Below are 24830 nucleotides of genomic sequence, written 5' to 3'. Positions count from 1 at the left end.
GTTTGTCTGGGCATGCAGTGCTTGCACTCTAAATATGGCAACAACAACAACAACAACTAGAAGCAACAGCCGGCATCGACCCTGCATCACTCATGTGGAAGGATGAATTGCATTGATGCGGGGGGGGGGTCTCTCCAGATGTGTTTTGTGTGTGCATACATTGGAATATTGGGAATTTCATAGTCATTAGTAGTTTTGTTTTGTATTTATTGGTGCTTGTTCATGCTGTATAATGCATGTAAGAGAAGGAATGAATTAGATTTGTACATCTGCCTTGCCTACAATACACTGTGCTGTTCCCTGTGGTGCAGTAATGCTGTCAAAGGGTCCCTTAAGGCATTCACTAACAGAGGAAAGCTGCTTTTCACTGCACTTCAAAGTTACATTTATCCCTTACCACTCTATTTTATTTTATTGAGATACCCAGATACAGTAACTCTTCACATTGGAGCCGTGGGGCTTAGATACATAATTGAAATTTTAATGGATGAAAGTAGTGCCTTTCCACTTAGTTGCTCTCAGCAGACTTAACATGGAGCCATGACAGGGTTGTCAGGAGAGTCTAACAAGAAAAGATGAATATACTAAATATAATCTGGGAATCTTGCCGCATTCACCTTTTGCTCTTCAGCATCTATGAAATGGCACTCTGACTGTCTCTTGTTTGGCATTTCATACAGTATGATGCACTGCAGTATGCAACCACGTTGAGGTCATAGATGAAATACCAGAAATTGGGATAAAATGTACCTCTGCATGCATTTTTCATTTGAGCCCAAGGTGATGCTGATTTTCTTCAGCCAACAGGTCAGACGATATTCAGTTTATAATTATGTGAAATGCAGAAAAGCAGCCAGTCCCCACAAATGAGAAGCTTGAACCAGCAAATGTTTGGCAAGTTATCTTGAAAAATGAGTGTCACAAAATGGTTTCAGATTAGATTCGTTAATCTAATTTCATCCCTAGTTAAGTATGCATCACTAAAAAGCTAAAGCAACAGTTTTTTACTACCGTTCATGCTGGCCGTTATGTGATGCATATTAATTTTGTCACATTTGACAACCTCCATCCTTGCTGGTGGCAATATTACCATCCAAATGGGGACAAAGTTGCCCCAAAGTTGTTAGCCTGAATGTCATCTCATCCGAAATTACAAATGTGTCTGTGTCTACGATACCAACAACATCTGACACGCAGAGCAGCATGGACTGTAGCCCGAGCCAGTTGGAAGCATTTGAAGCACAAGACTGTGTTGTGACCAAAGCTGAGCCGTGGAGTGTGTGTGCTGTCTAACGCCTGTCAGACGAAGATCTGTGTTTTGTTGTGCCTCCCCAAACGTCCTCTCACACAGACGACGGGGGTTACAGAGAGCAAAAACCAGCACAGTTGGCATTGTTGGCATAGATTAGTGTCACTATCACTTCATAAACAGAAAGCAGAAGTAAACAATATCTGGTTGCCTACATAGTGAGTGCACAAACAAGGCTCATCAATGCTTGATTTGATCCAGTGTGGACTACAATCTGTTGGCTACGCTAGTGGCTGAAAGCTCAATTGTTTAATGTATTATGTCTTAAATTTGACGTAAGAGCCATAGATCTTCAACCCCAGCTTTGTGATTTTCAGTCCTGTCAGCTTCCAAATCACATTTTTTGCATCTTTATTCAACCAACTGCATTTTTATCAGCTTCTAAGTTTAATCAAACCAATCCCAGTGCTCCTCTCTCTGTACAGCATAATAAAAGACAGGCATGTTTTCATTTCCATCTCTGTGGCATTGTTTTATTTTGAGTGACATCCTGGTCAACTTTGAAAGAGATAATTATTAATTGAACATGGGACATGGTGGCACAGAGGGGAAGCGTAATTACCATTTCAATTACAGGAAATAGATTCTCTGTATTGTCTTTGTCTCCTCCTTATTATAAAAACAGGCACTCTGACAGAGGTGAACATGTGTCTTGTGTACTTTTTGTGTGCTCTTACGTTTGTGAATACTTTCCTTTTGTATGTGCACAAGCATGCATGTTTTGTCTCCTTCAAGCCTTTAAATGCCTAACACACTTCACCAACGCTCCCGTTATCACCCTGTGAGATTGACTTTTTGATTGCTTTCTGGGAGTATCTGCAAAGTCATTATTCTGTGATTACTGCCTTATTATTTGCCCACCAAAGCACCACAATCTCCAGATTTCACCACGCAGGCTTGAGTGGTGGCTGAGCCTTTGACTGACAGCTGGTAAATGATGCCGTTAGCATCCTCTTAGGCAAATGGAGCAGTGACAACAGCCGATTGGTCGGCAAGAGGGGCACGGTCATTTGTTACGGCTGATGCGTTGTTGATGATGGATGGCAGGGTGACTCCCGGAAGGAGGAACTGCCCAACTGTCCTCTTTGAGGAGAGACTGAAAGGAAGAGAGGACGAGAGTGAGGAGACTAGTCAGCGTGGCCAGCTCTTCATTATGTGTACTAGATGGCTCATGGCACTGCGTTTAATTACTTTTGCTGACACTTGCTCTGCTGTCTAACTTCCCTTCCAAAGAGCTACAAGTAAGAACGATGGCCTGCTGTCTGGAGGAGATTACGGTGTGTGAGAGGGAATGTAGAGAAAGACAGAAATAAAGGTGGACAAGATAGAGGCGATAAATCTTGGATCAACAGCTCTGACTAAATAGAAAGAAGAGCACGAGATAAACAAATCTGCACTTAGACCATCTAGAGTGCTGATCCTAAATTCATCCTGAGAGTGAGCCCGGCCTGCAAAGTTTGTTTCAGCACTGACGTCATCTCACCTCTACCAAGGTGCTCTCTGAGCAATCAGCGGATGAAAAAGAAGGATGAAGATAAAATATTCATAATGCCCCTCCGCCCTGTTGTGAAAGGACCATGTGTTCATATTAAATGTGATGAATATTCGCAGAGATAATTAGTGCAGCCACATGGGCCAACAGAATTGTTTTCCTGCTGGAGACATGACTGCAAACAAGGCATATTAATGAACATTCCCCAGGGACAGCTCTACTCAAACACCAGGGCTGGATGGCAGTCAGTCTCCAGAGATCAGGATGAGGCTGGAGAGCGAGCTGCAGGTGATGACGAGACTTCAAAAGCTCAGAAAAATACAAAACATAGAAGTTTCCTGCTGTTCTATGAGTTTGGGGGTTTTATGATACTGCAAGTGATAAACTAAAACTGATGTTATCAAAGCTCACTCTTTTCTATGCTTTCATGTAATTAGGGCTCCAAGCAGTGTGGATCGTTTTTGTTCCCCTTATTCCGCTCTCTTTTTTTCTTCATCTGCTTCTTATTTCTTTTCGCTAAATGTGTTTGTGCACCAAAAAAACCATGAGACCAAAAGTCATGAAAATTGGCAGGTAGGCTGCAAATTCCACCTGCTACCTCAAAGTGCCGCTGTAACAATCAAGTTTTATGTTTTATTTCAAAAACTGCTCAGCCAAGGGTCAAGATTCTTTCATCATTTTGATCTCATTTCATCTGGATCTTTTCTCAAAATCCATATTTTTGAACACATCAGAAACCAATGGGCCTATTGTCTTGAAACTTTGGCAGGGTCATCTATGGACTTTGCTGATCAAAAGTTGCCATGGAAATTTTAATACATTAATCTTCTTAGAAATTATAAATTTTGAATTTGGTTTGCACAATCTATGGTCATGATCCAGTGCACGTATACATAAATGCTCATAGATGTCCCTCTCTCTTCCTTCTGCTGCCATAATTTTAATCAGTCTTTCTGTCAAATTTTGCAATCTTTGTCTCAATTTTCTCAAAATCTTATTTTTGACATTTTGTCAGCTCTATGACCCGATCCTTGTCCGTTGCAGCTATATTTTCCTTTAGTTTTAAATGGCTTATAAAGGGAAGAATGTTCCATCTATAAACACTGACAGACCATTTGTAATCTTAATGGGAAAATAAATTAATTTGAGGCTTAATTATCTGGATTATAGGCACGTGTACATGTGGTGAAAATTTATGACAGGCAACTCTGTGAAGTTGTGATTAAAAGTAGTGGACAGGAGTGATTAATCTCTTGTAGCATGATTGCAAACTGTGGCTTCATCCATTTGTCTGCATGAATTTCAGCTCAAACAGGAGGAGAAGGAGGAGGGGAGGCTGATGCCAGGGGCTGAGGCTGAAAGGCTGGTCTAGGGGGTTGTAAATCTGCCATTAGCTGGACACCTGTGTCCTCCCCATGAAAATATGGCATGCAAATTACAGAGATCACAGACGAGGCCAAAAAAAAGCCCTCCAATGAGGTGACATCCAACAGTGAGAGCTAACCTAAATATGTTCCTGGCCGTTGCAGCCGAGGGAGGAATGGACAGCTGTCTTTATGGATGGATGAACCAAAAGAAGAACGGGTAGGGACAGACACGTGAATGTAAAAAAAAGCTGAATCTGGCTACCACAAGCCTACATTTAACTCAGAGTCCCCTAGAAAGGCAAAGAGTCGGCCTTCGCCCTCTAGTGTTTGGTCTTTTTTGTGCTGTTTTTTATAGTTTTGTCACTGTCATGCTGCTGAATAATGGGTGCACTCCAGGAGTGCAGGAACACAGCGGAGGGGCTCCTCTTTATGATAAAGTCATGAATGATATTTTCTGTTTATATTTCCTTATTCTTCTATGAGGGTAATGATTTGACACTGACCCTTGATACAGCACAGTTAGCTCTGAACCGTGTGGACAGTCCAGCAACTTTTCTATTTTGGTTGATACTAGTTTAAACCAAAGACAGCGATGCATCAAGTTTACCTTGCTAAATTGGGTGTCATTTATAGTCTTTAAATTCTTTAAACAGTGATTTTATGAGGTTAATATTCTGCACACTAGGGCTCTATCCCAGCACAGAACAGAACTTCTTTTTGAGCAACCTCAATCCTGATCTCAAATTTTATCTTCATCTGTCAAAGGGGATTTGAATAATGTACCTTTTATTGAGTCACTTATGTCCTGCATCAACTTTAATGCCAGTTAGATTTGGACTGGACACTGGAAAAGACTTCATGTGCACTGATGTGACTCCGTGTTTGAGCTTTGCAGCTAAATCAGACTACATGGACAACACAGGCTCATAATATGAGATAAGATAAGATAAACTTTATTGATCCCACAGTGGGGAAAGTTCACTGTTATAGCAGCTCAAGAAAAGAAAGAGAAATTAAATAAACATTATATATATATATATATATATATATATATATATATATATATATATATATATATATATATATATATATATATATATATATATATATATATATATATATATATATATATATATATATATATATATATATACAGAAACATTATATACGCAGTAATACAATAATTATAAAGAAACATTATGTGGATTGCATTGTTGAAATAAAGTGCATCAGTAACATCAGTAAAACATCGGTCATACTATGTTGTGAGTGGTGATTGCAGTTGATGCAGCGTTACACAGTCTGATATCTGTCATATCTGGGCACGATCATGCACTAAGCTCATTTCAGAACTCAGCTGGTGCCAAAAAGCCCCATGCTTGCTCCTCTAAATACCTCTCCTTAGTTTTTTCTGTTGCAGTTGTGAACCTTTTATTTTCCAGGGTCCATTTGTTAGAAAATACACAGTAATTACCGCCTCTGAGCATATTTGCATTCCAAAAACTAATCCCTGGATTAAATTGTGTAATCAGTAAAAAAAAATACTTTATACCAGTATTTTTGCGTAGGGAGCTGAGTATAACCTTAAGGCTTATCAGATATATAATTAGAAATGGGTTAATTCCTTTTTGTGGTGCTCTTACTGTGCAGCGCCAGCGTCTCCAAAGGGGACTTTTAGCCCAGACCACTTCTTAATGAATTTTTATACAGTGAATGCGATGCTGATTCAAGAGGATTATCCTCGCTAGCCTTTGTTGTCATGAGTGTTTCTGATTTCTGGTGCTGGTTGGAGGTTTATGCTGTTCATATTTCATTTTCAGCAACTCAAATCATCTATTTTTACTGCTCTCACCCCTGGCTTAGTCTGACCAGTGAGAGTTCAGAGGTTAGCACGTTGATGAGTAATCGCCTTGCAGTACAATCGGCAACAACAATATTACATAAGACTATGCTTGGGATCTTGGCTCGCTGAGTTTGCCATGGTTTTTAAGGTTGAGGAGCTTAGATGAAAATGAATAATACTGAATGGGTGAACACATCAATTAAAAGGAAAGTTCAAAAACATCTACTTTTCTGTGCATGTGTAAGCGCATACATACACATACAACATCACCCAAAGCTCTTATTGTGTAGAAGTGTGGAACTACTAGTCTTTCTCAAGCATTTGATCAACAAGGCAGGCAGAGAAAAAGAGTCAAATCCAAGAGAACAGAGGGGAAGACAGTCTATTTCTTTCAGTCTCTTCAGTATCGTCTGATCCAGCGAATCAGAATCTGCAGCCTCAGAGGTGGCTGCTAACAAGGCTGATCCATAATCAGGTCTGCTTGTCATGCCTGTCATCACATCGTCTGCGGTAACTGGAACAGCACTCCTCAACCTGGCTGGAGAAATACTGAATAAAGCCAAGTCAAGTTTATTTTTACTGCCAAATATCACATATAGTGTCTCAGCAGGATTTACAGGCTCACATCAACTCAAACTTTGCAATCTACTCTCAGTTTTATGGGGAAACCAGTGTTGCAGGTGAACAATTTCAGTACATTAAGAATTATATTAGTATATATCAGTCACGTCCCTTGTGTGTGGACCGAATACCTTCACAAGTAAAGAATCAATCTTTGAGTCATATTAGAGCTCAAATCCTAATTATGCAGAATGCAAATCAGAGTGCAAAGCTAAATGGAAACAGCTGTCATTGAAGGTTTCAGCTGAGGACTAATGTTCCGGAGGCTCAAGTGTATGTGCGAAAGGATGAGGAGATATTTATGCTTTGGAAAGAATCAGTGTTTTATTAGCTGCATGGTCCTGTCCTAAATTATTTTAATTCCCTTTCACATCTTAATAAGTTTAAGCACTGTTCAGTTCAGGCCCTTGGTGCTTGATTGGTCACATCCAGTATTCTGGGCTGAAAGACCAGAGCTTATATGTAAGCAATATTAGTGCAAGTATGTTGGGGCCAGAAGTTAAAAATTAACTATGCAATTTGATGATAGCTACTTTGTTTGAGTTTCTGTTCTAAATGAATTGATACGTAAAGGACTGAAAAATGGATACGATTTCTTTTAGTGACCTTGCTTATGCCTTCCTTATATTTTACTTTTAATGAGATTTAATGAGAGATTTGTCAAATACGAACACAGTCCCTTTAGTTTTGATCAGCAACCACTTTATTCCTTTTTTATCTGCTTAAACATAAGATGGTATCTTCTCAGTCTGTGTACTCGGTCTGTGTTCATTGAGAAGATTGATGTTTGCTATCAATTTCTGCTGCTGATGATTCTATTAGATTTTCAGAGCATTAGTTTTAAATGTGTGTGTGTGTGTGTGTGTATATGTGTGGAGCTCTGCGGCTTCTGTGTGTAGACTAATTATCTCCTGACAGCAATGCATAAACGTTAGGCTAATTGATCTAGACATGCATGATGTGTTTTATGTGTTGTAGCAGAGTGCTTTCCTATTGTATTGTTACCTCTGTTGATCACAAAGAGGCCTCGAGTGGGATTGATGACTTGGAACACAGCTCATGTCATGCCTCTGCAGCCACAGCCAGACTAATGGTATTAGCTAGCTGGGGTATTATAGGCAAGTTCTGTCATGCATTTCGCTGATGCATGATACTGGGGCTAACTGTTGACTAGCCACTGTTGAATTATTCTGCTTTGCTCTTTTCCTCTTAAGGCTCAGTGCACCAGACTGGATTACAGACTCCAGACCCATCATTAATCCTGTCAGGAACTGAACAGGCATTTATACGCTCCCCTGACCCCCAAAATAGGGAGGGGGTTAGTTTTGACTTTCCTGACTGCAGTGACTATGGCCAATATGCGCACACTCTTTCTTCATCCTCTTTGGCACGTGCTGCATCCACAATGATCTCACCCTGCCCTCCTCTGCCTCTTCTCCTCTGCAGGTAATGCAGGTGGTGAGGGAGCAGATCATGCGAGCGCTGACTCTCAAGCCTAATTCCCTGGACCAGTTCAAAAGTCGCCTGCAGAATCTGAGTTACACAGAGATCCTGAAGATACGCCAGTCCGAAAGGATGAATCAGGAAGACTTCCAGTCCCGCCCCATCCTGTGAGTCAACCCATCAGTGATCAGTATGATGTTGGCACAGCATAAACACCAAAAATACACTTGCATACATTTTTCAAAGGGTTATATTGGTTGTCTGAAGAGTCCCACAAAAGAAAGTCAAGATCCGCCACAAGATGCTGAACTTAATGTGAATAATATCTACTCAGATTTTCACAGCTTTGTTTAGAGGAAAAGGAAGGAAATGCTCAGTGCTATTCTTTCGCTTTCTCCTCATCTACCTGATCCAGACTCGAATGAGGACATAATTTACATCTACAGAAAAGAGCCGTGGTCATTAATACGCTTATAATTGCTTCTTTTTTCTACTTTCCATTTGTCACCCAAATGCCAGCTGCTGGCCTAAAGCAGGTTGCACCCGTGCTCTGCTCTCATGATTGAAAATATGCATTAAATTCAAATTGTCTGCAAACTGCAACTGCTTCATTAACGTCCCTCCAGCTCATTTAGCATGGAGAGCCAGTCTGTAATAGATCATTCATTGACTGATCATGGATGCAGGCCCTGTAATGGAGAACATTGTTTTGTCCTGCTTGTATTTAATGGAGTAGCCAGCACTATTGAAAAATCGTTTCCCCAAAAGAGCTTGTCCCTTTGAACAGTAATCAATGCTGAGCCAAGGGCTTATTGAATCGATATTGGAAGGGTAGAAACCAAACTTTAGCAGCCAATTAATCCCAGTGGAGAAAGCAGAACAAAAGGGAAAGTAGTTGCAAAAAATGTACCCTTTTAACAGTGTTATAATAAAAAAAAAAACTTCAGGTAATATAGCTTTTAATTCAAGGTCCATTCTTTTTAGATGTTATTATCTTATTTACATTTAAATTAGGCACCATGTGTAACACGTGTGTTACACAATGAATTTCAATTAATATTTCCTGTATTAACTAGGAAAAATAAAAGTGCAGTAAAACGCAGCAAGTTCTCACCCATCCTCAGGCTGTTGTCAAAAAGCATTCTGGGCAAAGTAGACGATAAGTAATTGAATTAGATGCTGAAATGAAAAGGCACATTTTAACATTTTATCACAGAATAACTGTTGGAAAGCACTGAACATTACAGGCTGATGAGTCTCTCTTCAACAGCATGAGACTGCCCGAGGGTGGAATTTTCCTCTAATCAATACAGTACAGTCATGACTTGTAAACATAATGAGCAGAGCATGTCAGACAGCAGATTTAAAAGAGCTCTGTATTACCTTCAACAAATGCTGCCAGTTTTCTGCCATCAATTATTGTAGAGAATGACTTTAGACATCAAAAGAAGGTGAAGAGGAGCTATTATGGCTTCAGATCAAAGCTGTGTCTCCTGTAGGGCGTCTGATTATTTTTATATCATTTTGACTCATGTAGGGAAATCGTTGAGCTATTTTGCAATGTATACAGAATGTTTTGTATTTGCTGAAAGTTGCTTAGACCAAAAAAAAATAAAATCGACATCACATAAAGAATTTATGCAGTAGGTCAGCTCAGAACTGCTGAGGACATGCTTATGAGAAAATGTTATTATTCAACTTTAATGCAAACCCCAGAAAATTAGGAGGAAAAGTGGTTTAACTTAATGCATTATTGATTGCCTTCTCCACCTGTGCTTGGAAATATTACAAATATACTGTGTAAGTACTGTACATTTCCACAAAGCTGGAAATGAGTTTTTGCGTCCCACCTCTTTCATCATTTGAACACCTGATACCAGCCAGAGTGCTTCCTTTATAGAGGTCTAGCACCTCAGTGCTTTAATTTAACTGTCTGTGATTTTCTACATTTGCCAAAAAAAAAATCACTTTGAATTGAAACCGGAGCTACTCCCTAAAAGACACTGCAGCCAAACCATCTGAAGCTCTCCGACAAAAATAGTCTCACCTGTGCCTTGCTCAGTCAGAAGAATAGCACATGAGGCGGTAAAGCCGAGCTATCATCATCTATCCTTCCTACAATGAGACACGCCTTCCCCACTAGCTGTTTCTTTAAAGATGTCAGGGTGAAAGTCCAACCACAGATCAATGTAATGACTGGAGTCACTGATGAGGCAAAGACATAGACAGCGAGGGCGAGCAGGGAGATGGATGAAGGGAGATGAGTGCCGAGGAGCCTGAAGAAGAAAGCGAGGAAGAGAATGAAGGACAGAAATGTGATCAAGGACGTCAGCAAAGGGGGAAATAAAATGTTAGAAATGCTAAATGATAATATATATAATTCATGCTGCCTTCACCCCCATATTCAACACAGGCACACATGTAGATGTATGAATAAATGACAGCTACCAAAGCAAAAGCTGAAGCAGTGCAGATTTCCACTAATTAGCCTTTGAGGACACTATATGATGTATTTCTGATTGTGTGTACATGTGAATGCATGTGTGGAAGTCAGACTGTCTGTCTGGCTTCCTCTTGTTCCCCCCCGACAGTCATAATTTAAGAGACATTGTTAGTCAGATGAACATTTCACACTGCCAGAAAACATGGGAAATGGAAAAGAATTCACCTCCAAGTCTTGTCCATCTTGCAGCTAGTTGTCATCACTTTTCACATCTGGATGGGTGTGGTTTTTGGGATGTGGATGTGTTTGTTTATGTTCGTTTTCTGTGTTGCTGAAGGGAGCTGAGAGAGAAGATCCAGCCCGAGATTATGGAGTTGATCAAACAGCAGAGGCTCAACAGGTTGTGTGAGGGAACCTGCTTCAGGAAAATCAGTAGTCGCAGGAGGCAAGGTGAGATGACCAGAACTCACATGCACACATATGTATAAACATAGCATAAAACATACATCCACAGATCATAACCACACAGGCATCGAAGTTGACATCCCTCTCTGCTGTGTTCATGGGGGCAATTCTTCTGTTTCCTCTCCTGTCTCCCTCTGTCTGTTTGTTCTTTATCCCTCCTCCCTGCACCCCCACTCATCGCCTTTTTCCCTTTGCGTTATGAAATCCCCCCAGGAGATGTGTCTCACAGCAGATCTTTGATGCTCCGGACTGCCGTCATGATGGTTCACAAAAATTTCTCTGACTCTGTCAGCCTTTGAGGCAGAGACATATAGTGGCACGTCGCCTCTTTGACTCAAACACATACAGAAATGCTGTTCACATGTCTTTGTGTCCTGAGACGTACAAACACAGCATCTTCCCCTCCTTTTGCCACTGCATTCAAAGATACATGGCATGTAAAGAAACAATAAGATACATGAAGCCAAAAGTAGGATAAACACACACTTATAGACACTTGTCAAGATAAATTCTAGAGAAAGCTTTGTGGAAAAAACCTGAAAGAGTGACAAAAGAGTAACTCTAAGCTCTACAGAACGGAGGGTGTAATGGAAATGATAAAGCATTGTATCTTCTGCAGAGAAATAACAGAATTTTTGTCATGGTAGATGTTGAGGGTTGCAATTTAAGAGGATATTTTTAGATGTTCACATTTAAGGTCATTAAGGAAGTCGGATTAGTCTGTGGTGCCCTGATATGTTGAATATTTGAAAGCAAAAGTAATCTACACACATACACTTAATTTAGCGCAAGTATTAATGGTATTCCTTCTCAGTCATCCAGGGGTGGAGAGAGGAAGGAGGATAGAAAGTGAAAAACCAGCAGCCAGCTCAGATGGGAACATATTTAAATCAGTCAGCCTCATATCGTGTTTCACACACGCTGCCACAAGAAAGAACGGAGAGAAGGAAGGAAGACAGTGGTAGCATTTAGCCTTTATAATATACTGCTCCTCAATCAAAGAAGATTTAATCTGGTTGAGACCTGATCCCTTCAATAGTCTGTCCTCCCTCTTTTCCCTTTTCTCCACCCTCCTCTGTCTACATATACATATACATGAAATAAAACGACCCGTTGTCAAGATCAGCTTGTGGGTTGTAGTTATAGCATTACTGTCATCAGCTTCCCTGCAGGAACTTTACCTCCAATAAGTCAAATCATATTGAGCACAACCGGGTGGATTTTCTTCTTCTGACACCAACGTATTCTGGCATTCTAAAGTCTGAGCACGATTTGTCTTGGCAGCTGTCATCCAGATGTCGTCAAAGCTGGATTAACAGAAAGTGAAAAACTGAAAAGAAATATAGCAATGGGGGGAAAAGGGATTTGAATAGAAAAGATGTTGCAGAACAGATGTTAAGGGGGAAAGCATCGACCCAGATTTAGTGTCTGATCATTTTCACTGATTCTGGTCGACTAATTTATTCTTGTCAGGTTTTTTACTCAGCGACATGCTGTGAATAGTCACTTATTACCATATGATTATTTTCTGCGAGATCTTAGAAAGCTTGTCAAAAGAACGAAGGACACATGCACACACATACGTGCACGAGCACACATACTTAACACATAAACAACACCATTAGCCATTCAGGTGCAGTACGCCGTACACAGCCATACATAAAGCATTTCCATGAGCTCACTGGATTTCATTTAGCACACTAGCCTGTAGGGTTACACCAGTTTGAATCTGCTGCAACAGCACGCTAACTGCAGACAAGACGTCTGCCTGCTACAAGCTAGATGTAGCTGTCTTTGCCTCTGAAGACCTTTGAAGGAGTCAAGAACATGCCGTTTCTCCCCAACACTCCTACCCTCATTTTTTTGTGCTCTTTTCTTCATCCGTTCCCCTCACTCTCATCTCTCTTCAGTCCACCCATACTGTCTATCCTTCCCTCCCTCTCCTCTCTGAACCTTTGTTCTCATGATTGTACTTACATCACATCCATGCATTGACAATTTGAAGAGCACTTTGTCTTGCAGAACTTAGGCAAATTCAACAAGAGTAAAAAGAGCCATATAGTGAGGTTAATTTGTCACTTGGTGTTCGCATTGGAATGAGACATTAAATTGTAAGCAGGGTGTTGCATGAATAATGCTGAAGCTTGGTTTATTAGTGTAATTTCTTTTTCATCTTTTGTCTCAGACAACCTTTCACAATGCTCATGTTTCTCAGAAATGGTAACTGTCTTTCCACTACTATGCGTCTTGACCTATCTTTTTTTACATACATAGAATACATCCCCCCTCCTCCCTCCCTCTTACCTCTCCCTCAGCATCTTGTACGACTATTTCAAAGTCCTCCAGCCTGCAGGGACTCAAGTACCTACATCAAATATTAATTTAGCTGACTTCAGTGCAGATGACTCTCCTCTCTACGCTCCATAGTGCCAGTCTGCCCATGACAAGGGGATGCTTCTCTAAAAGCTCAGGTTGATGGTGTTTTGAAGTTTTGAAGAAAGAGTACTATCTGTACAATCTTTTAAGTGCAGGGCACTGGCAGGTAACAGCACTTTGGGCTCAGGAGAATGTACCTTGTGTAAATGCTGCACTGAAGCGAAACTAAAATTGGAAATTTGGGATGATTCTGTTGAATTTTGCTGTTCACCACCACTTTCTGGCAGCTGAATCAGATTAAGACAATTATAGTTTAAGTGATACAAAAATTAAATTCAATCCAAGATAGCGATGCAGTGTTTTCAAGCCAAAGGAAGAACATATGTGCTGGTGTATAGACACCCATGCACACACAAATCAGTCACGCTAACAGTTAAGCTGAACAGTTGCTAGCGTCCTCCCCCAAAACGCCCCCCTCACAGCTGCCACACACATCTCTATTTGCTTCCCCATGGACTGGTGCCACTGTGCACCAGCCTGGCACGACCAACTGTCTATTTTCAGCAATTATGACTTGGACTGTGCCACCATTGCACGCTCCAGCCAGACCTCCCTAGTCTGTGCCCGCTCACTGCCAGCTCAGCTTGGTGCCCACCTTGGCAGGGAACCGCTAAAGAACACCAGGCTGGCCACGGAGGATCCACTGCTGGAGGATCAGTCAAGGGAAAAATGCACTTAACTTAATCAGCGATCATGTCTCCTTAAATTCCATCCATACCGCTAATCCGTCAGGGTCGCGGGGGGAGCTGGAGCCTATCCCAGCTGACTTCAGGCGAGAGGCGGGGTACACCCTGGACTGGTCGCCAGCCAATCGCAGGGCCACATATAGACCGAGACAGACAGACAATCTTTCACTTTCACACTCACACCTACGGGCAATTTTTAGAGTTACCAATTAACCTAATGTGCATGTCTTTGGATTGTGGGAGGAAGCCCACATGCAAACTCCACACAGAAACACCGGGTTCAAACCAGGATTCGAACCCGGGACCTTCTTGCTGTGAGGCAACAGTGCTAACCACAGCACCACCATGCTGCCCCGTCTCCTTAAATTGTCCTGCTCAAATTATGTCTTGCCTGACCACAAAGCCTGATCTTTACAATAATGATAAAACAAGAACTTCAAATTCTCATTTTAGGCAGTGTATGTAAAAGTCTTATTGCTACCAGCCTTGTTAAAATAATTTCCCCATGCTCCACTACAAAACCATCGCGTAGAGCCTCAATGATACAGTGTCAATATCAAGAGGATATGAAAAGTTTCATGAACAAGATTTCTTAGTGTGCAGGTGGTCTGTGGTGTAAAAATAATTAGGCAACCTTACAGACAGAGCCTTTATTATTTGGATAAAAAGAAAAAAACATGTTGTAACACCAAAGAAGTGTAATTCAAATGATCTCAGTCATAGTTCTTGTAGGTAGAGAAGGTATTTGGACCCTCACACAAGCACCAGAATACAGTTAAAGTTTTGTCTTTGCCTCCTTTGAGCAAGAGGGAAAAAAAAGCTGGATATCCTGACTTGAGTGTGTATATTGTAGATGAATCATTGTTATAATGATAACTGCCCATCAAGGTCCCTCCCTCATGCAGAGCATCATGGCCCATCTGTGGATTTTCCTTAAGGCTGTTGTCTTTTTCTTTCTCTTTTTGTCACAAAGTTTTTGCCATGCTAATTTTCTCTCCTGTTGATGACTCATGCAATCCCAAATGATGTCTTATGCCAGCCTCCAACTTATTTCATAACTCCTCTAAATCTGTCTCTATCTCCCTTTTCCTCCCCTATGTCTTCCTTTCTCCGCACCTTTTCTTCCAGATAAGTTTTGGTACTGCCGTCTGTCTCCGAACCATAAAGTCCTGCACTATGGAGATTTGGAAGAGAGCCCTCAGGGCGAAGTGCCCCACGACTCTTTACAGGACAAATGTGAGTGTCAAGTGAAATTATTGATAGTCGTTACGCACTATTGTGACACAGGATGTCTTTTTATTGCACTTACTGTGACTTGTAGCTCACGATATTTATCAAATATGTTTTTCTGTCTACCATCTCTATCCAAGCTGAGGGCATACATAGTCCCAAAACATAGTATGAGAAGTGACAAGCTGTCACTGACACTGACTGTTGGCGTTGAGACTTAACATCAGTTAACATCAGTTTTACTTGCAATGAAGAATTTTAACTTTTAATCATTTGAATAAACCAGCCACCCATCTGGGATGACACAGTTGTCAGAGGGATGTTGTTGTTGATGATGATGATGATGATGATGTTGTTGTTGTTGTTAACTCACTTCTGTCCTCTCTTCAGTGCCTGTGGCTGATATCAAAGCTGTTATCACCGGCAAAGACTGTCCTCACATGAAGGAGAAGGGAGCCCTGAAGCAAAACAAGGTGTGTGTGTGTGTGTTTGTGTACATGCGTGTGTGTGTGCGTTTGTGTACATGCGTGTGTGTGTGCGTTTGTGTACATGCGTGTGTGTGTGTGTTTGTTTGTGTACACGCGTGTGTGTACACGTGCATGCGTGTGGGTGGTTGGGTGTGTATCCAGGCGAGAGAACGTGTTTCTGTGTGCGTGAGAGTTGCATAACGTGATGTCAGTTACATAAATTTGCTTTGGGAAATAACACAATAACTTGGGTCTCAGTGCTCAGCACAGAGAGATGTATCCATCAGTGGGCTTGTGTAGAAATAAATTACTAAATAGTCCTTTAGCTGCTGACACGAGACATAAGAGCTACCAAAATCATGCTGACATATTTTCTTCGCTGTTTAGATTTGAAAGTAACACATCTACGTGCCCTCTGTAGTGCCGTAACCAGAATGAAAGAGCCACCTTGTCTGTGTCTGTGTACACATCAGCCCTTCCTCTCCTTCACTTTGCCTCTGCAAACCTTGGCCCCCAACCCACAGGACTCTGATATATTGGATCTTGGATAAATAGCCTTGAAGACAAAGGAGCACGCCTCCTCCCCGCTTTGTCTCCTTTATTACCTTGTCGATAAGCGCAAGTCTAGGAGAATGACCTGAGGGGGGTCTGTGGGCCGTCTAGCAGGCCTGTCCCAGCCTTGTGAATGAGACCACAATCACATTTCATTACTCACTGTTACAAGGCCAGCCAAAGTCACCTCTACTGGCTATAGACCAGAGCTGACATGTGGACCGATGTGGGACACTGAGACAGGTGGGAGGATGAGGTGGCAGGCAGTGTTGCAGACTGTGTTGTCAGAATACTTACAAATGTATTCACCACAAGCAGCTCTTAGCTGAATGTCATTATGTTTTGTAATTATTCCATATCTCCCAGAGGTATGTACACAAGGTCATATTTACCTTGTTTCAGACACCTTCTACCTCAAGACAGGGGTGTTATTTGGAAAACAGGTGCACCAACCTGGAATTCCAGTTTGCCTTTCATCTGTGCTGCATTTCATTACTGTAGTGCATCTTTCAAATGACTGGAGGATACATGATAAGTGTGGATGATTGCATCTTTTGCTGTATTTACTAATGTTCGTGCAGTTTGCAATGGGTCCCATTTGTGTGAAGAATCCTCCGCATCATAATAACAGGTGCCAATTTGCGCAGCTATATTAAAATATGGCTGTGTTGGGAAAAAGAAGATTTAATTAGGCAGTATCTTATTGAAATCTCAATAATAGCAGACAAAGCACTCCAAGAAAGGGGAGCTGCACTTAATTAGTTCATAAACAAAAACAACTCTTAAAAAAGAGTATTGATAAATGAACACGACATCCATTTTATTACACCAAATAAAGAGCAGAGTTGTGTCTTTGTGGCCATAAACGTAAACCACTTACAAAACTGTTAAATGCACTGTGGGGATTACATTTATTTAATTTGCAAAACTGTGTTTGGTTGCTGTTATTTCGCACTTCTATGGAGACTTCAGCTATATTAATGTCATTTACATCCAGCACCTTGTTAGTCCTGAGTCAGGCTAGCAGCATGGCTCTAGCAGTGGCAGTGACGGTTGATCAATCGATCAGTCGTTCAGTTGATCCAGGCTGAAATAATAATAATAAGAGATTGTCAAGAAATTTCTTACGGACATACCCCCCAGGATGAATTGGAAATACTTCTGTGATCATCCGACAAGTCTTCTGACAAATGATAATTTGTCCAATGATTTGTTGCAATACTGCAAAAACCAGTAGCACTTTGCTGTACTTTGTGTTTAATGCTAATTTGCAAATGTTAGCATATCACCATGGTGATGGTGCTCATGGTAAACATTATACCTGCTGAACAACAGCATGTTAGCATCATGAGTGAATAAATCAACATTTTTTTTATTTCAATTGTTATACAACTAAAGCCCAAATGTGATTAGAAGACACTGATTACATACTAAGAAGTGTCTTGTCTTGCATGCATGTGTCAAATATATTATATCAGGTATAAATATAACAAATTGCACACACAAATCTTAGTCTTGTGTATACAGCCTTTTCTTTTGTGTTTTCCAACTCTAGAGATTCATTTGAGATTCTCTCACAGCATTATTTTCATAGATTTAAGTATATGTTGAGTAATAGGCACCCAAATATGTGTCTCTTGAGTTGGGTTTTGGCTGTAGTAAATGGTTTTAACTCCCATACTTTGGTAGTAAGTATTTCTATTTCAGCACTACATCTTTTCTTTTCTGAGCCCCCTGATCTGAGACAAAGCCCTTGACTGAACTGCATCCTTTAAGCTCTCCCTCACATGGTGCACCTAGGCTGCTGTCCCAGTCTCTGACTGTGTAATGCCTGCTGCCGTAATAAATCACTCTCTAATTTCACACAAATTGCACGCAAGCATTTAATGAATTGCTTTCATGTATACAAATGTGGCTCTTGTTGTCTGTTTTCTCCTCACACCTCATTCAATTTATTTCCTGCAGTAGGTCATAGTGGAGTTTCAGGGAATCATAGCAAATTATAGTTCCAGCCTCCCCAGGCTTTTTTCAATATGTAGTATCTTAGGGTATCACAGAGTTTCCCTCTTTAAATTCTACCTCGCTGACACCTGATGAGTTGATGTGCAGCTGATGTAACAGATAGCGTGAGGTAAACAGAAGAAGTGAGGAGGAAAGGGAGATCACATTGTTATGGCAGCATTGTGGTGTGAATCTCACCTGTTCTTTTTTTTTTTCTTGCACCCTTTTGTTCTTATCGCTCGCCATCCCACCTCCTCCACTGTGTCACTGTCTGTATGTCCTGTTCTGTGTTTGCACCATTTTCTCTCCCTCACTCCTCCCTCTCCGCCTTTCACTCTGTCTTCTCTCCAGGAGGTGTTAGAGCTGGCCTTCTCTGTCCTCTATGAGTCCGACGAGTATTTAAACTTTATTGCTCCTGACAAGCATGAGGTAAGCCAACACTGGTTTGTTGACTGTGTCAGACAGAATGTGTAACACACACAGAGGAAGGTTTTTTTCTTAATGTGCAAGTATAGAGTATATGCAAGTGTGGCAGTCAGGTATGTACTGGAAATGATCACCACAGCTTATTTAAGTGGTTCATGTGAAACATACTGTGGACTAAATGTGTGCGTGTATTGTCTTTTGGGACACTCTTTGTCTGGCAGTTTAATTCACTGATCTTTAGTGGCTGAATGTACATGTGCACATGCTGTCAAAGTATAAATGTGAGCATAGAAATAATATGAAGGAAACCTGTAACATTTATAACTAGAGCTGTAGACTTAAGACTTAGACTGCTTTGAGAATTAAAGGTTTCTTCAAAATGAAGTGTTAAATATGGATTATTTCTATGAAATACTTTTTCCCATTAATTTGAAACATTGTGCATAATGGCCTTGCACACAGAGGTGCGATACTTCAAGACTTCCTCTTGGGATAATTTGCATCATTTTCTTGATGCTTGAATTGAGAAACTTTTTTAAAACATAGAAGTTTGTATTGAGGACAGGAGAGAAGGTGTCCCTGCTATATTTCTCTTGAGTCACAGTGTACACAAAGTTTCCTCCCTTGGTGGTCAGCTTCTTTTATACCTGCATGTCTCTGTAGCAAGTGGAGTATGTACGCTGTCAACAGCTTCCTTTGACTTTGAAAACATATCGTGCTCAATTATAGTTTGTAGATTTTGGAAGTGATGCTATGACTTCAGTTTCTTTCTGCCAGTACTGATTTGTTTTGATTTTGGCTCTACCTCTGCTCATCCCTCTACAGTACTGCGTGTGGACAGATGGTCTAAATGCCCTCCTGGGTAAAGAGATGACCAGCGATTACACCAAATCCGACATGGACACCCTCCTCTCCATGGAGATGAAGCTCCGCCTCTTGGATCTAGAGAACATCCAGATTCCCGAGGCCCCGCCCCCGATTCCCAAAGAACCTAGCAACTATGACTTTGTTTATGACTGTAACTAGACGAACAACCCCACGAGCCCAAACCCAAACCCACCCAGCACCTACTGTACTCACTGGACCAATCCCCTTTTCTTATAAACTGGAAGAAAAACAAATAAAACCACATAATGTAAGAATGAACTGTGATTGAAAGAAAAAGGATTTATTGAACTGTTTTCCTCTTGCTAGACCTTTACAAGAGAGAAAATGGTCCATATTAATAGGCTCGCTCGCTGCACTTAAGGGGCTCGGGGTCAATGCAGAGTCATCAGGTTGCCATGGAGAAGAGAAACCAGGAAGTATTTGTTTGGCCTGTCGGTTGTCCTGCGTCCTCTTCCTCACTCTCCTCCTGTGTCTGATGTTTTGAAACATTCACTTATTCTTCTCGGCCGAGGTGGCCGCTGTCATTTTGCTCGAAGATTGTTGTAGACAAATGCTTAGAAAATCTATTTGATTCAGCTTCTTTGTTGTCCTTTTTTATGTTTACTTTATTATTTTTCCTCAGGGCTTTTTGGGGGGAGGGAGGATAGTTGTGTAGTTCAGGAGCAGGGAGGGACGGGGTTCTGTGTTTTACCGTCAGTTCTCCGGCAGTATTTCCTGTCACACACTCATTTACAGTATTTGTGGCAGCTAAAAAGTTCCTAAGAGGCTGAAAGGAAAGTTGAAGTACATTTTAAGACAAATACTTCTAGAAAATAGTCTTGTATCAGCTCTGTCCTGCTACACATATACTGAAGACTGTTAGAATATAACGATTCTCAAAATCAAGGCACTGTACTACAGTAAAAAGCCTTTCTTATAAATATTCTAATCTTAATGTTATTATCCCACCGCTGCTTACTGCATATTGTACACACCTACACAGCGGCTTTGCCAAAAACAACCGTAAAAGCACCACCATTGTGAAACACACATACAAACACACTCGTCTCTCCCTCATTTGAGTCTCTTTCATTGTAATGACTGCTGTACACAACATTCCTAAGCAATATTTGAGCTTTTTTTGTTCATTTGTAAGATGGTCATAATTTAGTGATTTTAAAATTGTGAAACTGCCAAGTAGTTGGTATTATAAAGAGGAAGTTAGTGTTTTGGTCAAGGGAAGTTGTCTTTTTTTGTGTGTTTAGGACTATAAGGCCACAAAATTGAAAGTTTATGTATTTTTTTAATTTAAAAACAGATCATGGTTGTTATTTCTAGTATGATTTATATATTTTCCCCCTTCCTATTTAATACCTTCAGATGTTTTTCTTTAGGATTTTTCAAAGCTCCTCAAAACTGCTGTTTACATTAAAGATTTAAGAAACGTAACTACTTTTTTCTTCTGTTCCTCTCTTGTTTGATGACCCACATGCACTTAAAAGATCATGATGGTGTTTTGAAGATGCAGGTGAAAGATTAGTCCTTGATTAAGAACAAACAAGTCCTTGTTTAGCTGTTTGGCCAAAAGCAGCACATATTTAGGTTATAGATATAATTGTATAATTGTAGCTTATCTTAAAGGAAACAAAAGTTAAAAGTACCTGCTAAACTTAAAATCCACAGTGAATATTCACTGCATTGAAATGTTGCTCTTGTCTACTTCTAATAATAATTACAATCTGCTACGTCTATACAAATGTACTGCACTAGATCATACAATACCTTCCAAGTTTTATCTTTGTGACTTTTTAATAATTCAAAAAATCTCTACACTACTGAATGAGTAACAAGTGCATCAGAGCGTAGAAGTTGAGTAAAAAAAAACTTTACTTTGAAACCTACCTGTGCAGAGTTTTTCATGTATCCTTCATTTATCATTTATCACTTGAACTTCAAAAATAAACCCCCTACCAGATGAACCGAAAGCCCAGAATATTGGCATTTTTACAGAAAAAAAGCATCAAAGTGCACAAAAAAGCATCATCAGCCTCTGTGATGTACCAACCACTGCCCGTCCATTCAGTGAGAGACTCCTGCAGCACTGCAGCTACCTGGTACAAGCTGAATTTATTGACTAGTCACTGAAGGTGCTCCACATCACACACACCTCATGGTTGGGTGGGTGGGAGGTGTCAGCTCACACTGCCTGCAGGCGTCCACTGAGCTGTTTCAGCTGCAACCATACCAACATAAGAGGTGGCACTGGCCTCAACAGATCCAGACAAAACTTAATAGTATTTGATGAAAATGCCTCGATAGCCTCTGATGTATCAGAGCTGTCGCTTCTGAAAAGACCCCGCTGTACAAAACCTCCCTCTTGAATCTCTCATGTAGTCAAGCTTCAAGCCTAAACCATTTAGCTTAAATAACATTTTCCACATATTACAGTAGGAAGAAAATGCTAAATGAAATCGGTTTTGAGCCAAAAGATCTGCTCAGCATCTCAATACCACAGTAATTGAAGCAGTATTATTCTCGGATCAATCATTGCAAAAGCTGTCATTGTCCTGAAATGTTTATGCTTAAAACAATCTGTTAAACACTACTGTCCTTTATGACCCAGAATGAGTGAGGATCTATGTTTCTAAACTGAATATTTTAGCTCAGTTTGCCTTTGTGTGTGTGCATCCTTGGTTTTGGTGCCTTGGTTTTCCCATTACATGCCTGGCTGTGTCACAGGATATTTATTTCCCTGCACATAGGTCACAGTAGTCCTTTAGTCCTCGGCGTGTGACACCATTTCCTGCTTGGCGGCTCCATCTACTACCTAGTCCAGGAACCTCCACTGAGCTCCGTCTTCAGGGGGAGATTGTTCACTCACAAATGGATACCGATGCCCCTGTGCTCATTAGAAATGTAAGTCAATGACTAACAGCATCTGTCAGCACACTCTCTTGGGCAAAAAAGAAAACACTCTTTCTAGCTCAGTCTTTCATACACTCACGGTGTCTCTCATTCACACACAGCATGCAGATGTTTCAACAGTCACACTTCAGTGGCTTCATTCCTGGGAGGGGTTGTGTTGGAGGCCGAGCAGAGTGGGGCTGTGAAGTGGATTATTTACTGGAGCTGATGGCCCTGATGAAACTCCATTAGCCACTTGTTAGCAAGGACGGAGGGGGGAAATGATGGAGAGGAACAAAGAATAAGGAGGAGGAGAAGGAAGAGGTCAGACAAATGCAGAGTGTGGACTGAAATAACTTGCAATGAAAAGGCCTGTATTAAAAATGGGTTACAGTTTTTTATTGAGATTTTCCAAATATATCAACCTATCTGACATATATACTTCGCATATGAAAAACATAAATACACAATCTTAAAATTGATCATGATAAGAAACCAACAGTTCAAAAACACACAAATCAAACAAGCTCAACCTCGTTATCTTCTTTTTTGACTTTGATCAGGGTGCAAAGACACTGGCCTCATTTATCATCCTATTCTACTGTATATGCCAAAGGTTCAAATCACCAATTTAATGGCTGGGATTTTATGTACTCTAATACTTGCACTGCGCGTAATACTTCTGTCCAGTGCTACGGTATCAGAGGGTATGTGGATTTCCAAGGCTTCAGTGCAAGTTTCTAAAACATCATTAATGTTAAAAGAATGGATACTACATAGGAATTTAGTCACATTAGACATTGAAATTACAAAGTCAGCCACATATGTGGGTCAAATTAAGTAAGTAAATTAAGTAACAGTAGGCAATGTACATGAAATATACAGTACTAAAAGAAGCCACACAACCGTTGTCGCATCAGTTCTGAACTGCAAATTTATGTGACAAGAAGAAAAGTCGCAAATATCATGACAATAACAATATAATGCCAAAGACAGGAAAAGTAACTGAAGACACTTACAGTAATTGGACTCTTGTGTAACAAACGGAAGTCCAGAAGAAAAAAGAGCCTCATCAAAATGCCTTATCAAAACCTTTACAGTCTCAACATAACAGATTTTCTGTCCACTCCCCTTAAAATGTGCATCTATCAACATATTGATCCAGATTTGTCACACACCCAACCCCCTCTGACACTGAGCATACACAATAGCCACTGTATTACTTACACTGTGCGTGCGTGTGTGTGTGCATCTTAACAGAATGTGAATGTGCACACACGTAGCTGTTGGTGAAAACAATCTAACAAAGTTTTGGTGAAAGGTAACGCATCTATTTTTACATACGTACCATATATTGATTCCCTTAGGTGCTCGTTGCCTTCGTGTGTTTGGGTGTTTCCATGCACCCATCCTGTGAGATCCTGTGAGAGACAGCGGAGAAAAGGACTTGACTGGCCTCATTACAAGTTCACAGAAACTTCACGCAGTGTGTGTGGCAGCAGCCGGAGGGCTGCAACCAGCAGGGTGCAGCTCCTTTCCTCATCCAGCAGGACACACTAATCAAATCAGATTAAGGGAGGAACTGATTATATGGGCACGCATTCTTCCACAGCGGGCTCTCAGACAAGTTGGCATGGCATTCAGCCTCGTCTGCCTTCTGCCATCGCCAGTGTCCACTTGATAGTGTTTGTAGGGTCACTTCAGCCACAACAAAAAACACTTTATACCAAGGCAATTAATCTAATTAGAACTTTTGAAAGTGAGGTTGGTTTTCCAGGGCATTGCCTCATTTATTGTTAACCCTGTGTGGCAACAGATCTCAAAATCTCAGCAAGTAAAACCAAATTCCCAGTTCAGAAAATGTTGGCAGTGGCGGAGGGTTTATATGGGTGAGCTAATCCTTTAACCCAGGGGTGTCCAAACTGCGGCCCGTGGTCCAATTTTCATTGACCCGCAGGTAATTCTAAAAATGTATTGTAATAGGGCCCACACGTGGAACCTGCGCTGGACTGTATTATACTTCTTAGTCTCACCGCTAGGTGGAGTAACTGTCTTGAACGAGGCAGCTTCTCTATAAAATGAGTAATAGAAGAAGAAATTTGCTACAGGTGACCCAAAATGGCAGAATTAGGGAAACATAAGAGAGCAGGTGAGTGTAGAAAGTTTCAGGCACGGTGTACGATGAGAGCACAGCTAATAACTAATGACGATCAGTTTTGCATTACGGAGGAGCTGCTAGATGTTAGCAGTCTAAAGAGCACCACGACAGGTGAGGATG

General features: G+C 40.9%; 1 protein-coding gene across 4 annotated transcripts in view; it reads left to right on the top strand.

Moving 5' to 3' along the window:
* elmo1 (engulfment and cell motility 1 (ced-12 homolog, C. elegans)) overlaps window positions 1–21097 on the top strand; it is a 104619-nt gene extending 83522 nt beyond the window's left edge. For all 4 annotated transcript variants that reach the window (XM_070846126.1, XM_070846124.1, XM_070846125.1 and 1 more), the window contains 6 exons: window positions 8079–8242; window positions 10856–10968; window positions 15234–15341; window positions 15726–15808; window positions 18707–18784; window positions 19607–21097. In XM_070846126.1, the coding sequence (XP_070702227.1) occupies window positions 8079–8242; window positions 10856–10968; window positions 15234–15341; window positions 15726–15808; window positions 18707–18784; window positions 19607–19807 (747 nt within the window). In that variant the 3' untranslated portion in view covers window positions 19808–21097. The remainder of the gene's footprint in view (window positions 1–8078; window positions 8243–10855; window positions 10969–15233; window positions 15342–15725; window positions 15809–18706; window positions 18785–19606) is intronic.
* Window positions 21098–24830: the final 3733 nt, after the last annotated feature.

Source organism: Pempheris klunzingeri, chromosome 16 (genome assembly GCF_042242105.1).
Source record: "Pempheris klunzingeri isolate RE-2024b chromosome 16, fPemKlu1.hap1, whole genome shotgun sequence".
Classification (NCBI taxonomy): domain Eukaryota; kingdom Metazoa; phylum Chordata; class Actinopteri; order Acropomatiformes; family Pempheridae; genus Pempheris; species Pempheris klunzingeri.
This window is presented reverse-complemented; position numbering and strand designations above follow the sequence as displayed.